The 18,221-nt window shown below is 43.1% G+C and overlaps 1 protein-coding gene across 2 annotated transcripts in view; it reads right to left on the bottom strand.

Moving 5' to 3' along the window:
- DIP2B (disco interacting protein 2 homolog B) overlaps window positions 1–17,100 on the bottom strand; it is a 443,690-nt gene extending 426,590 nt beyond the window's left edge. Inside the window, exon 1 of one of the 2 annotated variants that reach the window (XM_033936084.1) lies at window positions 16,902–17,100. In XM_033936084.1, the coding sequence (XP_033791975.1) occupies window positions 16,902–16,989 (88 nt within the window). In that variant the 5' untranslated portion in view covers window positions 16,990–17,100. The remainder of the gene's footprint in view (window positions 1–16,901) is intronic. The other variant, XM_033936083.1, reaches the window with a different exon arrangement.
- Between the last annotated feature and the right edge of the window lie 1,121 nt (window positions 17,101–18,221).

Genomic DNA, 18,221 nt, shown 5'->3' with positions numbered 1-18,221 from the left:
CCAAATATCAGCATAATATAAAGACTGCAAGGTAAACTTAAAAGCAAATAAATTAAATCACAATAGTAAGCTACAGTGTCATCATAATACATTAAATGCTCATATAAGGAGGTCTGATACCAACAATACTAATAACTGATGCATCTTCATAGACAAAAAAATATGCTAAGGTTGCACATTTAGACTTATAGAGTATAAAAAAGGAGCCGAGATAGATAAAAGTAGGGGACATGATTGAGACCTTTAAGTATATTACTGGGCGTATAGAGGTGAAAGATGATATCTTCAGTCTTATAGGGCCCTCAGTAACCAGAGGTCACTCGCTGAAAATCAGGGGAGGGAAATTTCAGGGTGATGCGAGGAAGTACTTCTTCACTGAAAGGGTGGTAGATCATTGGAACGAGCTGCCTCAGAGGGTGATTGAGGCCAGCAGCGTGTTAGATTTCAAGAGAAAATGGGATATTCATGTGGGATCTCTGAGAGAGTAGGAGTCAGGGGGTGGGTCATTGGTATGGGCAGACTCGATGGGCTGTAGCCCTTTTCTGCCGTCAATTTCTATGTTTCTATGTTTCTAAATTGAAAGAAAACAAACAACCCAGCAAATGTAGTCAGAAAAGGTAAACAAAAAAATGAAAGGTATACACAACTATCTCAGGGTGCATGTGGTAAGTCAGTCTTGCTGCGGTAAATGCAGTTGATGTCAATTTGTGTGTGGGACTAGCTAGCCATCTCATCTATTAAAAGCTTGGCAGAAAAATCAGATTTTCAATGCTTCCTGAAGCCAAACAGACTACCATAAAAATTGTCTCAAGTGATACTACAACTGCAACTCTCTCCTTCTCAAGGGCCAGAATAGGGCAAGTCCCAATGCCTGGTCCTTTTCTTCTGTAGTCCTCTGGTTTACAATAGATTAAAATCAAATCAGATAGTAGGAGAACCTGGGTCAATCTGGAATAATCAAAATGGCCTCCTATTCTATTCCCCTCTGCCATCATGGAATAAGGCGAACATACATACTATGGGCTCCTTTTATTAAGGTGCGTTAGGGCATTAGCGCGCGTTGAATTGCTTCGCGTGCTAGACCTTAACGCCAGCACTGAGCTGGCGTTAGCTCTAGCCGTGTAGCGTGCAGTAATATCCTGCGCGTGCTAAAAATGCTAGCGCACCTTAGTAAAAGGAGCCCTATATGACTGGCCATTGCTGAACCAGTATATCTAACCTATGAACCCAGTTGCTCTCCTGGCATCTAAAAATCTTTGGTGACTTGGCAACTTGCCTAGTCTTTGGGGAGGACAGTCCTACGTGTAGAAGCATTTACCCTCATTTCTATTCTGAGCAAATGCTGCAGACAAATCTGTGTTTTCTGGGTTTCAGCATGTGCCAATTTTAATTAACCCATCCAGCAAGAAAGGAAAATCATAACTTTAAGCAAACTTGAATGCTGAAGTGATTTACAGCCATTAGTCAGCCATTACTGGACCAGTGCATTCAAACCAAGACTCTTGAGTCCCAATTCAGATGTGACATGAGAAGTTATGTGCCCAGTCCTTACAAATTAATTTTAGAATGCATTTTAAGATACCTGAAAAATATTCTATTGCATATTCATTTTACTGCCAGAGCATTAAGTATTAGATATGTATATTAGTTTATTTTTGGTTTTTCTTTCCTATTTTCAAATGGAGTTCTTTTCATTTCTTTGATTGAATTATGTTGTTAACTGCTTTGATCCTATTTGGCTAACTAAGCAGTATATATAGATTAGGCCCTTTTTTGGATATTATTTTGCTACATGACAATGTGGTTTCTTCCTACGATATAGTATTGCTAATACTTCTTTTAAAAAGCAATCTATATGTCTTCAATATAAAAAGATTAGGGTCCTACCTCTATGATCTTCTTTCTTGAAGATGTCCTGAACCGTAGGGTTCTGCATCTAAACCTGAAAATTGCTTGCAGATACTGTCAATAATTTTTTCAACTCCACCTTCTTCCCAGGGAATTGCTCCTGCCCCCTCAGTTCGTATAAAAGCAATCAAGTAGAACTGTAATAAAAGATACAACTGGAAAGAGGGAAATGGGAAGAAACCTCAACAGTCCATTCTGTTCTGCTCCAGTGGTGTACCAAGGGGGAGGGGGTGGTCCGCCCTGGGTGCAGACCATAAAAGTGCTCCTGGGGTCGGCGTAATGGTCCGGGGACCGACACAGCTCTGGGTCTGTCTCTCAAAAGCATTTTGTTCATTCAATTTTCTATACCATTCTCCCAAGAGAGCTCAGAACGTTTTACATTATTTATTTAGGTATTCAAGCATTTTCCCTGTCTGTCCCAGTGAGTTCACAATCTATCTAATGTACCTGGGGCAATGGGGGGATTAGGTGAATTGCCCAGGATCACAAGGAGAAGAGTGGGTTTGAACTCACAACCTCAGGGTGCCGAGGCTGTAGCTTAAACCACCACACACTCTTCCTGCAGCAGCAGTAGCAACAGTGGCCTGACATTAGGCAGCACAGTGAAAAGGCTGCTTGTGGCCTGCCCCATCACTGATGACATCACAACATTCAAACAGCTGTTATAAACAGATATAAAAACATGTGCAACCAACACTAATTTTATATAGAGCTCACAGTTACTCTAAATGACCCACTATCCATAGAGACCAGAAGCAGGCTATACACTCTTGAATGTGTTTCTTTCTAATGTAATATGTCTAGTGGTCCTGAACCGTAGGGACTTACCCAAAACAGTTACCAGAGTCTAGGGAGAGCCCCCAGAGCCTGCCTTCAGGGCCTGAAAGCGATATTTTTCCTGGCTTCTACATCTATCTTATGAAACCTGGTTAAAAGTATGGAGGATAGGACCATGTAGCCAGTCTACAGATCTCTTTGGTGAGACAACCCTAGTCTCCACCTATAGAGGTAGCAACTCCTCTGGTGGAGAGAGCTTTCAATGCGATTGGCAGTTGCTTACCGCAGCCAACATACATGAAGAAAATGACCATCTTGATCCATTTGGAAATTGAGGCTTTAGACGCCGGCCTCCCTTCCTTGATATGACTAGTCGGAACAAAAAGGTGATCCAATATGCGAAACTCATTGGTAACCTCGCTCGACACCCAGCAAATGAAACACTTTATCCTTTTTCTTAGAACCCGTAGGGTAAAAAGCAGGCTAATGGACTTCCCGATTAACGTGGAAGGCCAAGACAACTTTTGGTAAGAAGGATGGACCCATGTTTAAGGATAGCCCTTCTTCCATAATTCTGAGGAATGGTTCCCTGCAGGAAAAGGTTTATAACTCAGACTCACCTAGAAGATGTAATTGTCACCAAGAACACCATCTTTACCATTAGATCCAGAAGACAAGCCTCCTTAAGGGCTCATACGGGGGCTCCATTGAGATCCTGCAATGCGATGTTGAGATTACAGGAAGGGAAAGGGGGACACACCAGAGGGCACAACCAAAGAACCCTTTTAAATGAACCAGATGACATCTGGGCAAGAAGTCAGAGAGCCTCTGTCCCCTTGCGCTTAGAAACAGGAAAGGTCTGCTGTCTGCACTTTAAGTGAATCAACCGACTAACCTTTCTAAAGTCTCTCCTCCAAAAGGTCATTAGTATCTCCCAGGAGAAAATGTGAAGAAGCATGCCCCAGAGATGGTCTCCACCTATAACCACAACCTGCCCTTTGCAGCTGGTAACAATGGGAGGTCGGACTGATCCTCACCTCCGGAGAACCTCGTCGCAAAGAGGGGACGGGGAAGGACCATGCAGCCAGTCCACTATTAATCCCAGCCAAGCTGAGAAGGAGCTAAACAGCCTGCGTTCAAGCTCCTGAATAAATCAGGGATGTGAGCAGCTACACAGGGGATGGCCCCTGAGCTTCAAAAATACAAAAGCAGGTTGGCTAGTTAGGTGTTGCCGAGGGCTGATCCTGCTAGCAACAGACTTCAGCAGCACAAGTCTGCATCTTTTCCCAGGCAGCAGTTATAACACGTGGAAACTTCTGGGCACTGAGCCTCCAAACAAACTTAGAAAAATACCCCAAAATAATAAAACATTAAGAGCAGAAACTTCTGAGCAACCCGCTTGTAGAAAATAAACTGAGGGGGCAGGAGCAGCTCCCTGAGAAAGAGGTGGAGTTAAAACCATAATTAACAGTTTTCTGCAAGCAATTTGTGGGTTCAGATGCAAAACTCTACAGCTCAGGGCCACCAGACACATTGCACTTTTTTTGGGAGGCGGGGAGCAGAAGAGGCAAAAAAAAACCAACCTTTGAAATTTCTTCATAAAGGCTGTTAATAAATCCAAATAAATAATTCTAGTGAAATTGTTTGGTTATACAGTTTTACATCCCCAACCCTAAATGTCATGTCTGTCTGTCCAAGTTAGATTGTAAGTTCTGAGCAGGGATTGTCTATTACACGTCAAATGTACAGCGCTGCGTATGCCTTTCAGTGCTATAAAAGCGATAAATAGTAGTACAGGAATGCTATGACGACATGCGTTTGTGTTATTACTAGTAGTGCAACCATAACATGCTGAATTGATGGTTCAATCTATGCACAAACTATAAAATTGTGGTTCTACACCTATACAGATATAAGAACATAAGAAGTTGCCTCCGCTGGGTCAGACAAGAGGTCCATCGTGCCCAGCAGTCCACTCCCGCGGCGGCCCATCAGGTCCATAAAAAGGAAAGAGAATCTTGGAGTCAGCTGCAAAGTGCAACTGCTTACAAACACTTGGACAGTTTGTTTACACCTCAAGCTATAAACCTAAGATATTGGACTACCTTTTCCTACAACCTTTTCCTACAACCTGCCACTAAAAGAGAAAGAAGGAATGCCTACACTGTAAAAGTGACCACAAATGTTTTTAGTTTTATACAGATTAGCTACCTATAGCTACTCATATGTTTCCTTCATCAAAGTGAAAGCTCTGCACAAATCTATTAAATTAAACCAATAAAAAGGGATCACCCACAGCTTGTTACCATTTCTATATATTTAAGAAAACTAATATAGCAAACACAATACTTTAAATTTTAAAAAATAATATACTTTCCAACTCCATCAAATATTACTATCATTAGTTAAAAATATGAGCATCCTAACACTATTTCAAGATGTTCTTTCAAGAATTCCAAAGCAAATAAATGGGGTTTTTCTTTTGCAGCTCAGTTTGAACCTCTTTTATTTAGAAGACTGTTTTGAGAGCATCCAACTTATAAAATACTTATAAAATACCACCAATCTGATGGTTCTTACTCTAGACCAGGGTACCTTTTAACAAGTGTAAAAATGTTCCACACACAAACCCATGATGGCAGCAACACTGGACAGGAAAATACATGCTCGAATATAAACCTAGATTTTTAGGCCAAAACAATGGCCCAAAAATGGGGGTCTCAGTTTATATTCAAGTTGGTGCCCACCTGCACCCCCTCCCAGACCTGTTGCAGGCCTCTCCTAGGCATCCTGTGCCAGCAAACAGCAAGTGGATAAAAGCTGGATAGAGTAGGCAATAGTCATAATTTGCCTTTCTCCTCCAGTTTTGTAGTGACCAGAATTAATGTTATTTTACTGGAAAGACATGGGGGTAGCAGGAGGGGATTGAGCCAGCCTTTGATGCAATAGTCTGAAAAATCTCTTTAAAATTACTTCTCTTTGGCAGATCTGAAATGCAGAGACCTCAAATTAAAAGGGGAATAGAGAGTAACACCATTATCTCGTCATATCTTATGGAAGGCAGTAATGTTGGACTAAGTGGGCTCATTATGCTATATTGTCCCAAAGAAATAGCATGGTAGCAGCAAGAGGTTACAGGATAAATGCATGGAGTTTGGAACGTGGTAAATACTCTTAGTTTGGTTTTAATCTTGGCTCAGCTACTAAGCCCTGGGCTTTCCATTCTCACTCGCTCAGTTTATATTCAAATTAATCAGTTTGCATTTTTTTTAACCCATGAAGACTAACTGAGGTTTTTTCCCTCCACTTTGCTATTTTTGAGCTTTGGCTTCCGTGCCTCATCTGGAAGCCTTCCCCTGAAAACCTGATTGGCCTAGTGGGCCTCCAGAATAAAGTTGGGGACCATTGGTCTAGAACAGGGTTGTCAAAGTCAGTCCTTGAGGGCCGCACTCCAGCCGGTTTTTCAGGATTTCCCCAATAAATATGCATGAGGTTCAGGAAAGGGTGCAAAAAAAATCGAACCAAAAACCCGGCGTGGATAACAAATGCGGTGAAAAAGGCGATAAGAGACAAGAAAACATCATTTAGAAAATGGAAAAAGGACCAAACAAAGGACAACCAGAAGGAACACAAAAGGCACCAAAAGGACTGTCACCGAGAGGTTAGGAAAGTAAAAAGAGAATATGAGGAGAGGCTGGCGGGGGAAGCAAGAAACTTCAAACCATTCTTCAGGTATGTGAAGGGGAAACAACCAGCCAGGGAGGAAGTGGGACAGTTAGACGATGGAGACAGGAAGGGAGTAGTAAAGGAAGAAAAAGAGATAGCTGACAGGTTAAACAAGTTCTTCTTGTCAGTCTTCACGAGAGAGGACACATCCAACATCCCAGAACCCGAGGAGCACATAAACGGAAACCCTGATGAGAAGCTAGTCCAACTAGAGGTAAACAAAGAGGATGTTCTCAGAAAGATAGACAGACTGAAGAGCGACAAATCACCATGTCCGGACGGCATCCACCCAAGGGTATTAAAAGAACTGAGAAACGAAATAGCAGATACACTAAGCCAAATATGTAACCTATCCTTAAAAACTGGGGAGATCCCAGAAGACTGGAAAATAGCCAATGTCACGCCCATCTTTAAGAAAGGATCAAGGGGTGACCCGGGAAACTACAGGCCGGTGAGCTTGACCTCGGTTCCGGGAAAGATGATGGAAGCACTAATCAAGGACGCAATCTGCGAATACATAGAAGGCAATGGACAACTGAAGGCGAGCCAGCACGGCTTCTGCAAGGGAAGATCGTGCCTCACGAACTTACTGTATTTCTTTGAGGGAATAAACAACCAGGTGGATAAAGGGGAATCCATAGACATCATTTACCTTGACTTCCAAAAAGCCTTCGATAAGGTACCTCACGACAGACTACTTAAGAAGCTGTGGAGCCACGGGGTGCAGGGGGATATCCACCGATGGATCAAACACTGGCTGGCAGGCAGGAAGCAGAGGGTTGGAGTAAAGGGCCATTACTCAGACTGGCAATGGGTCACGAGTGGAGTTCCACAGGGGTCGGTGCTGGGACCATTCCTGTTCAAAATATTCATCAACGACCTGGAGACGGGGACGACATGTGAGGTTATCAAATTTGCTGTTGACACCAAGCTTTGCAGCAGGGTTAGAAACGCGGAAGACTGTGAGGTCCTGCAAAGAGACCTAACAAGACTGGAAGAGTGGGCAAAAAAATGGCAAATGAGTTTTAATATAGAGAAATGTAAGGTCATGCATGTAGGGAAGAAGAAGAACCCGATGTTCAGCTACAAAATGGGGGGATCACTGCTAGGGGTAAGCAACCTTGAAAGAGACCTGGGGGTGATGGTGGACACAACATTGAAAGCATCAACTCAGTGCGCAACGGCCTCAAAGAAAGCGAACAGAATGTTGGGTATCATTAAAAAGGGTATCTCAACCAGGACGAAGGAAGTCATCATGCCGCTGTATCGTGCAATGGTGCGCCCACATCTGGAGTACTGTGTCCAATACTGGTCGCCGTACCTCAAGAAGGACATGGCAGTACTCGAGGGGGTCCAGAGGAGAGCAACTAAATTGATAAAAGGTATGGAAAACTATTCGTATGCTGACAGGTTGAAGATGCTGGGGCTCTTCTCCCTGGAAAAGCGGAGACTTAGAGGAGACATGATAGAAACCTTCAAAATCCTGAGGGGCATAGAGAAAGTGGACAGGGACAGATTTTTCAGACTGTGGGGAACCACTAACACAAGGGGTCACTCGGAAAAATTGAGAGGGGACAGGTTTAGAACAAATGCTAGGAGGTTCTTTTTTACCCAGAGGGTGGTGGACACATGGAACGCGCTTCCGGAGGTTGTGATAGCCCAGAGCACATTGCAGGGTTTCAAGGAAGGTTTAGACAAATTCCTAAAAGAAAAGGGGATTGAGGGTTCCAGATAAAAAAGAAGAGGTAGGTTACAGAAACGGACAGGAACCACATTACAGGTCATAGACCTGACGGGCCGCCGCGAGAGCGGACCGCTGGGCGCGATGGACCAATGGTCTGACCCAGTGGTGGCAACTTCTTATGTTCTTAGACCTATTTGCATGCACTGCTTTCATTGTATGCTAATAGATCTCATGCATATTTATTGGGGAAATCCTGAAAACCCAGTTGGATTGCGGCCCTCGAGGACCGACTGACACCTGTGATATAGAATGTCTCACCTATTGCATTGGAAGATGTGTTGCTGCATTCTGGGTAAACTATGGCTTTTAGGTCAGTTCTCTCATCTCCAGAGAGGTATATTAGCTCCAGATTATAATAATAGCAAATATTGAAGAACTAAGGTCAGTACTGGGCAGACTTGCACGGTCTGTGTCTGTATATGGCCACTGGTTGAGGATGAGCTGGGGAGGGCTTCAATGGCTGGGAGGATGTAGATGGGCTGGAGTGAGCTTTGACTGAGACTTAAGTATTTGCTACCTAAGCACAGTACTGGGCAGAGATTTGGATTCTTGCCCAGAAATAGCTAAGAAAAAAAAAAGAAAATTTAAATTGAATCAGGTTGGGCAGACTAGATGGCCATTTGGGTCTTTATCTGCCGTCATCTACTATGTTACTAGATTGTTCAGAGAATTAAAAGTCTGTAATACTGCTTTAAATGCATGTTCATCAGAACTCAAACACACGTACTTCTTAAGTCTCTTGAGGTATGAGGATATACTTCAGTTCCTTGAGGTCTTCTAGAAAGGCTATACTCCCTAGTAGTGCTGCCCAATTTAGGAAAAAAAATTGATTCGATTTTCCTGCCCAATTGGTTGTTCCTTTCAAACATCCTGGTGGGTTTATTTTATAGCTTCTTCACCCTCTTTGCCCTCTCCTACCCACACTAGCACTGTGGTGTAAACAAAATAAACAAAATAACTTTTCCTCTCTCTGTTAAATCCTAGCTCACATTTGCGGTCTAAAACACCAGCTCTGGCAGGATACACGTTTGAAATCTGACATATTAATTACATTAGTGATTTCTATTCCGCCAATATCTTGCGGTTCAAGGCGGATTACATAAAAGTTTTCAGAAATTACATATAAGTTTACAGGAATAGCATAAGAGATGTCGTAAGAGTTACATATGAATTACCAGAGAGTTGTCAAGATCTTAAGGTGATAAATGTTTGGGTAATAAGAATTACCAGAGAGTTGTCAAGATCTAAGGTGGTAAGTGTTGGGTAAAAAGAGGCATTTAGCATTAGTTGGGTAGTTGGGGGCATATTAGAGTATATTAAGGGTAAAGAGTGGGTAGGTGGGGTTTGGGTAGATAGGTTTTAAGTATTTTTTTTGAAGAGTAGGGTTTTAGTATCTTTCTTGAAGGTTTTGTAGTCTGTGGTCGATAACAGAATGGTGATTTGTCTGTCCAGTTTAGCTGCTTTGGTGGCTATTAGGTTGTCATATAATCTTCCTCATTTAACATTTTTGGTTGGTGGGTGTGTGAATAGTGAGTGGGTTCTCCTGTGCCTGGTTGAGGTGGATTGGGTTAGTCAGTTATTCTAGTAGGTTGGGCTTTCTCCGTTAATAGCTTTGAATAGTAGGCAGTAGAATTTGAAGTGTACTCTTGCTTGTATTGGGAGCCAGTGAGAGTCATGGTATGCTTCTCTGATGTGGTCATATTTTTTCAATGAGTAGATGAGTCTTAGGGCTGTATTTTGTATAGTTTGTAACTGTTTTATTATGGTTGATGTACATGGGAGGTATAGTATGTTGCAGTAGTCTATTAGTCCAAGAATAAGGGATTGTACCAAAAATAGGAATTGTTTCCTGTCAAAGAATTTTCGGATTTGTCTTAGATTTCTCATGGTCACGAATGATGCTTTTATTACTTTGTTGATTTGTGGTTGATGGTACAGCCTCTGTCAATAAGTACTCCCAGAAGTTTTAGTGTGGGTTCAATAGGGTATGAGATAGAGTTTATTACTAGACTTGTTAAAGTAGGAGTTTTATTGTTTTCTAGGAGGATGAAGTTTGTTTTGTCAGGGTTAAGTTTTAATTTGTGCTCTGTCATCCATGTTGCTACTGTTTCAAGTGTTCTGTGTATTGTGCTTGTCATGGTGGGTTCTGGGAGGTCGAAGGGGAGGAGAATAGTGAAGTCATCTGCATAGCTGTATGAGGTTATGCCATGTTTGTCTAGGTAGAAGCTGAGGGAGGCTGTGTATATATTGAATAGTGTGGGTGATAGGGGTGATCCCTGGGGAACCATGGTTCTGATTTTTCTTGCTTTGTTTTAACCCTGTAGGTTCTGTATTGTAGGAAGCCTTTGAACCATGAAAGTACCTTGCCTGAGTTTCTATGGAGTCTAGAGTTTGTAGGAGAATGTCAAGATCAACCAGGTCGAATGCTGCAGAGAGGTCTAGTTGTATGAGCAGGATTTTCTTGCCTGTACAGAGGTATTGTCTGGCAGTGTCCATTAGTGTTCCTAGTAGGGTCTCCGTGCTGTAATTGGCTCTGAAGCCTGACTGTGTGGGGTGGAGTAAGTTGTGTTTGTCTAGGTATGAGGTCAAGGTTTTGGCTACGAGGCCTTCCATCAGCTTGACGTACAGTGGGATTGAAGCTATGGGTCTGTAGTTGGACGGTTGGTCCGTTGCTCCTTTTGGGTCTTTTAATATCGGAGTTATGATGATTTCGCTGAGTTCTTGTGAGAAATTACCCTCTAATAGTAAAGATTGTATTCATTGTAGAAGCAGGGAACAGAATAATATGCTTGAGGTTTTCAGTAGGTTTGGGGGCAATGGATGATGTCACAGGCTGCATGGCTGTATTTATTATATAGGTTGTTGAAGTCTGACCATTGTATGGGTGAGAAATGGGACCAGGTTCTATCTGCTGCGACTGGTTCTTTTTCTGTGGGGGGAAATGAGGTCTCTAAGTGTGAGGGGGTTCCGTTGAACGTAGCTCTGATGTTAGCAATCTTGTTTTTTAAGTATGTGGCTAAGAGGGTGGCTGAAGGAGGGGTGGAGTTGCTATTGGCTATGTAGGGTGTGGTGCCTGTGAGAACTTTTAGTAGCTGGAATAGCTTTTTTGTGTCTTGGGGTCCTTCTCCTATTTGTTTTGAATAGTATGTCTTTCTTTTTTCTTTCAGCTTTTGTTTATATTTTCGGTTTGTTACTATCCATGCTGCTTTTGTGGACTCTTGGCTGCTTTTTATCCATTTTTTTCCAGTTGTCTGCATTGTCTTTTAAGTTGGAGTAGTTCGTTGTTGAACCATTTGTCTGATTTTCTGTGGATTTTGGTTTTAGGTTTTTCTGGGGCTAGCTCATCCAGGGTAGCAGTACTTAAGTGGTTCCATTGTGAGATGAAGTCTTTGGGTGTGTAGTATTGGATTATGGTGTCTGTTTTTGTCCAGAATGTGGTGGGATCTATATGTTTGTGTGAGTTGTAAGTTGTTTGTTGAGTAATTGGAATGCTTTTGTTACTGGTCCAATTTATTTAGAAGGAGTATGTGTAGTGATCAGACCAAAGAGATCGGTTCCAATTTCCTTTTGATGTTTGGATCTCTGGTTGTGTGGGCTGTTGGGACATGTAGGCTACGATGTCTAGTTGGTGTCCTTTTACATGTGTGGTTTGAGGATCTAAGATTTTATATGTTAAGGCCTCGAGATATACTAGTAAGGTTTCTACATTTTTGCAGGATTGGTTTTTGAGGTTAAGGTCTCCTAGAAGTAGGTTGTCGTTAGAGAGTTTCGATAAATAAATTCTTCAAATATTGGTTTAGCTGTGTTCCAGTTACTTGTGGTTATGTAGCAAAGAACGCAGGTTAGCGTTCCTTTAAGTGATGTGCTTGAAAGTTGACAGGCTAGTAAATCCATGTATTGATTGGTTGTTTTGTCTTGTATTTTTAGGTTTATGGTGTTTCTAGCTATAATGGCAATTCCTCCTCCTCTTATTTTCTCTGCAGACTAACGTTATTTTGTGGCTCTTTGGGCAAACTTCAGTTATTCTGGGGTCCGAGTCACAAAACAGAAAATAAAATTATTTTTTCTACCTTTTGTTGTTTGGTCATTATTCAAATCTTTTTGGTCCCTGGCTCTGGTTGTCTTCTGATAACTTGCTTGCCAGTCTCCTTTCTTCTTTCTCTGTGCTAATCATCCATCTACTATCTCTATCCTCCCTTTCCATTTCCCTTCCCTCTTTTTCGTCTCCATCCACAGATCTACCTTTTCTCAACTACCCTTTCATCCAGCATCTCTCCCTCCTTCCCTACCACCCCAGGGTCCAGCAACTCTCCCTTTCTTTTCCCAACTACCCTCCTATCCAGTATCTCTATCGCCCCTCCACACGCCCTTGTGTCCAACTTCTCTCCCTTTCTGTTCCTTCCCTCCCTAAATCCCATTGTCCACCATCTCTCTCCCTCTCCTCTGTTTTTAGATCCCTTATTTTTTCCTCCCCAAAGTCCGGCATATGTACATCTCTTTGAACCCCCCTTCCCTCCCTCCCTCCGTGTACTTCTCCCCTGAAGGCCTGTCCCCCACTGAAGGCCTGTACTACCCCCCTCCTCCAAAGGCCTGCGTGTTCCCTCTGGCCTCCTGCGCACCATTTACCTAATATCAGTAGTCTGCAGACTCGCACAGAAGATCACGGTGCTAGCGATCTTGCAAGCTACCATAGGTCTTTGGAGCTGTTGCCTCTGCCGCGGTCCTGCCCTTCCTCTGACATCAGAGGCAGGATCACGGCAGAAGAAACAACTCCAAAGATGTATGGCAGCTTGCAAGATGGCTAGCACTGCGATCTGTGCGAGTCTGCAGGCTACTGATATTAGGTAAATGGTGCGCAGGAGGCCAGGGGGGAAGCCGGATACCAGCACTTCCCGACTGACCCTCCACCTTGCCCTCTAAAGCAGGTGCGGCAGCGGCCAGCAAGAGGATGCGCTGCCGGTCCTGTTTTCGGGGGCAAGGGAGGAGGATCAGTTACCGAATCAGGATGCCAGTTTTTTTTTCTTTTAAATCGATTCGAATTGATTCATCCGAAGAGAATTGGTGAACCACTTTGAATCGTGAATCAGGCAGCACTACTCCCTAGTTCTTGGTTAAAAAGGAATAGCACTAGAGAATGACATGGGGCCAAATTTTTCCCCATCCCCAAGGGAACTCATTTTCCCATCAAGTCCCCACCCCATTCCTGCAGACTCTGTCCTCTTCTGCACAAGGAGAGCAGCAGGAGAGTGTGGGCATCTCTTCCACTGCGGGGGAAGGGAGCGGTGTGGCCGGGATTTCTTGGCAGCGAAAGAGTGTGGGCATCTCTCCCGTTGCAGAGGTGGTGAGCATGTGGCACATGGCCAGGATTTCAGGGTGGCGGGAGTGTGGGGGCATCTCTCCCACTGCGTGGAGGGGTGTTGCCACAATTCCAGGGGGGGGTGTTCGCTGCCACTGCAGGGAATGAGTGTTGTGATGCAGAGGGAGATAATGGGCATCTCTCCTGCTGCATCACAACACAGGCTTTCAAGCAGTCTCTTACACTGACCGGAACCCCTGGACCAGTCGCTTATTTTTGTCACCAAAAGCCGATGCCGCTTTTAGAAAATGGCTCAGCATTTTTTAAGAATCCACCAAAGGGCTCATTTCAATGTTGAAGAGTTCATTTGCATGCTATTGTCGGAGACTGCTAGAAAACTCACTATTGACAGTGATAATCTGTCGCTAAAATGCTTACAGGTAAACTGTTGGTAAACATTTAGCGACAGCGTTAAAAGTTTGAGAATCTGGCCCTCAGTCAGGAAACTGATCTAGTTTTTGGTTGGGGGGGAGGCTGTTTTTAGAAAGAAGGTGAAGGCCTCCTATTTTATTTAGGCTTTCAACAGTTAATGTCCTAGAGATGTAAAATATTACCTGGTTAGATTGTTTACTCTTTATATGATATTTTACTTAGATGTATTCCTGAACTCATCACAAAACTATCTCATTTTTTTTTTTTTTGGGGGGGGGGGTATTTTGCCTGCAATCCGAAAAGCTATCAAAAGCAATTATGACTAAAATCTAGGATCCAAAATGTTGAGAACAGTCAATTTTCTCACATCATGGGTTCAAATCAAAATTGGGTTACATTAAATAACAAGCAAAGCATGGAACTAACGTATGATTTTCCAACTTTCTGTGTAACAAAAATAAATTCAGTGTTTTTATTAAGTATTTTGGAGAGTCTACTTCTGGTGACTCTAGTCATTTTTTCACAGAGATGATCACATATATATTTTTTAATGTAAGCCACCACTACTACAGTATACACTCAGTTAACCGGCACCTATGGAGATTGATAGAGATGCCAGATAAATTTAGTTTCTGGTTGTTTGAGAGTTACTATTAAAAACAGGCCTAATACTATACCCCCATACTACCATAAACTGTTCCAGACAAACTACCAGAAATTTGGTAGGCAAAGTGTAGGCGTATTCAGGTGTGGCGTGCCAAATTAAATATCTGCCAGAAATTTATTTTCATTTTTATTTAAAGTATTTCAGTATTTCCTAGATATTTTTCTGGTTGCTTGAGTGTTCTGGTTAATTGAGTTCCGGTTAACAGAGAATCAGTTTACTGTACTATTAATTATTTCTAGAGTGCTACTAGATGTACACAGTGCTGTACAGCCACAAAGGAAAAGTCTCTACTGACATTCTGTGCATTTATTTTGTAAATTTATAATGGCAAAACTTCACCTGGTAAATAGAGACAGTTCATAGGAAGGCTACTATGATATACCAACAAGTCCAATGAAATAAGAAATATGGAAGCAAGACAAAGACATTCAAATAAGATAATGGGGAACTAGCAAATCTGAAAGGTTTTGGAGGATTTTTACTGGTAAGGAAGTTGTAAAACAAAAAGTCATAATATAAGGCGGCAAGAGATTAACAAGAATAAGGTAAAGAACAGTTTAAGGAAAGGTGATGGATAAATACCCCCTCCCTAGAGAAGAAGCAAACCTAAAAATGTTATCAGAGTGCAAAATAGCTTGGGCTAAGTACAGAGCAACCTTGATTGGAAGAAATGTAGATCCAGCAGAAAGTCTTGAACTGTATGTCAGCAGAAAGGGGAAGTACTGTATATGCATCTTCTAGTCATTAATCTGTGGTAGCCTCTGTTGCTTTCCATAAACACTCCCATTCCCTTTACTCCCTAAAAATAATTATAATCCAGGGAAAGTAAGAATAGGGCTATTTCTCTGGTTGTAGTAAGGAATAAATTTTGTCCCCAATGCAAACTGTTGATACAGATTCAGATACTGTTATACTGTCACTCCTGTTCACAGGACTGTTCAGAGCCAGAAACATGCCATGTGCAAAATGCCCCTTGAATTCCTATCTTGCCCACTGAGTTACAGCCAAGCAAAGGAAAGCAATGCACAGGACTCAGTTTTGGAACCCTGCCTCCCTGTGCACCCAAACTACCTGCATATAGCTCGCTGCAATCCTGCCTATCAGTTTCTACATTAAATGTATGCTGATGGGTATTTCCAGAGCAGTACGCTTCTTTTTGTTCTTTTCAGCAGAAGTTCTAAACATTTTTATTGTAGTAGAAAGCCAGGGGGATTGGAATATTAGAAGTTTATGTAAAAGAAGAGATTATTACTTGGGCCTTTATTTTGCTGTTATACACACATTCTCCCTTCCTTTTACCATACCACAGAGCCCACCCAACCTCTGAATGGATCTTCACTTCCTCCCAAAGCTCTTCAGGGCTATCCTATACACTTGTACTGTTTGTATTCCAATTTCTCTCTCATGCTTTACATATCATCATGTTCTCTTCTAGAAGTCCTTTTTATAACATCCTGGCACATTTTGTTCCATTTTAAATTTGCACCTACTCTTCTTTTAAAAGAAAATGTGAAGCAATGGTACTCTTCAGCAATAATATTGACAGTAGCATTTGTTCACATTAATTGGTTAAGGGAGGGGGGGGGGGGACACCATAAGTTTGAGATGACATAGAAGGAATCAACTAACTAAAAACATAAAAGTCTCCATTCCCTGATCTCTACCCGAATAAACCCAAGCTGATAAGAACACCTACAGACAAAGACACTCCAAACCCGTTAAAAGAGCAGATACCGGCAAGTATATATACACCTATCACAAACACATCATCCTCTGGGAAAAGAGAACAAGATTTCAGCCCAAAGTTTATTTAGAAAGAAGAAAACCTCAGCGGGTATGTACGAACACAGCAATAAAAAAAAAAAAAAAAACTCGGAACAAAAACTGTAAAGTCATTTACCATTGTTACCTTTCTACTTCCCGTTTGTTCCACACATTTCAACAAGAGTAAAAGTATCAACACATGAACTGTCCCCACCCCATACAGAAGGCGAGTATGGGGGTGGAGGGAAGCACTGCAGTACAATAAAAACCCTACTAAACCCGAGCAAAGCCTATCAGCATCAGCGCAGCAACAGCGGCGAAAATGCAATGCAGGAGCACAAAGAACACCTACAGCTGAGAGCAATATGCTGGAAATAATGATCTCGGCCGCGCATAAGCAATACCAGCGCGAGACCAGAAGCCAAGCCCCGGGCAAGGCACAGCCTGAGCAGCTACTATAACGAGAAAACATTGAGGACTGCCGCGCGCTGCCCACCCCATAACAATGAGATATTTCTTGGGTTATATTATTCATTAATTCATTGGTTATAGGGGCTCACAGGTAAACCAACCAAAACCGCACTTACCCTCCGATAGCTCTAACTCCAGCTCAGCCAGCTGCTCACGTACATCCCTAGGCAGCGCAGCGAGCTCGGGGCCGCTTCTCTCCGCCATGACGAGGCTGAGGCTGCACCAACTCAACCAAGTGCAGAACGGTCGCCCGCGTCCGCCATGAGCGCCGCGTCACGTGACCGCGCCGGCCTAGGCCCCGCCCACCACCACCGCCTTTCGGATGGGGGGGGGCGCGAACTGCGGCCTGCACTCTCTGGCGCCACCTGTTGGGCACAAGGAGGAATCGGTGACAGCCTCCAAGTTAGCAACCTGACTGATAAGGCACGCCGTGGTGGGACCAGCGCATGCGCTCTTAGAAAGAAGTGCACAGGGCCCGGATCATTGCTACTAAAAGCTGATGCTCGAGTGAGAAGAAAGCTCACCTTGGGACCGCGCAGCCCTGTAAGGAGTAGATGTACCCCTACCACAGGAAAGAGGTCAGGGGTGTAGTCTAGTGCTGAGCCTTCAATCATGCATCAGAAAGAGAAATTAATATCTTTATGCTTAGCTGAAGAATGCCAGAGCTTGATCTAATCCCTCACCCTAAAATTATAAAGCTTGACAGTGAAATAGAAAATTAGATTATGCTGAACTTTGGTAAGCTCTTTTCCTGTAGATGGGCGAGACATTCTAGACCAGTGGGTAATGCCTAGGGCAGGGCTGCCCAAGTCCGGTCCTCGAGCTCTACTGGCAGGCCAGATTTTCAGGATATCTACAATGAACATGCATGAGAGAGATTTGCATACCAAGAAGGCAGTGCAGGCAAATCTTTCTCATGCATGTTCATTGTGGATATCCTGAAAACTGGGCCTGCCAGTAGATCTCAAGGACCGGACTTGGGCAGCCCTGGTCTAGGGTTACCAGTTTTTACTTTAGTAAAATGCAGACCTCTAGATCTGCCCCCAGTTCCACCCATCCCCACCTCATTATACCCACCCTAGCCCTGTCACCTGCTGCTCATCAGGAGGGCATACACACATTATGTCATCACATGGCATCTGCGCCTAAGCAGATCCCTGCAGGATGTAATTTCAAGGAAGCTTTTCAAAACCCAAAGTGCCAGGTTTTGAAAAACAGTCCAGATTTCCAGACAATGCAGGGGAAATCCAGACATCTGGTAACCTTAGTAATGACCCCCCATGCACACATGACATCTGCAGAAGCAAGCTGCATGTCCCTAGAAGATGAGGTGAAGCATAGTCATTTTAAAAAGAACAACACCGGGATAAATTTTTCCCCACCTCATCTCAGCAAGCTCTTTTCCTGTCTCTTCCCCATTCCTGCAAGCGCTGTCC

Source organism: Geotrypetes seraphini, chromosome 3 (assembly GCF_902459505.1).
Source record: "Geotrypetes seraphini chromosome 3, aGeoSer1.1, whole genome shotgun sequence".
Lineage (NCBI taxonomy): Eukaryota > Metazoa > Chordata > Amphibia > Gymnophiona > Dermophiidae > Geotrypetes > Geotrypetes seraphini.
The sequence above is the reverse complement of the archived record's forward strand: the minus strand, read 5'-3'. Positions and strand labels throughout refer to the sequence as shown.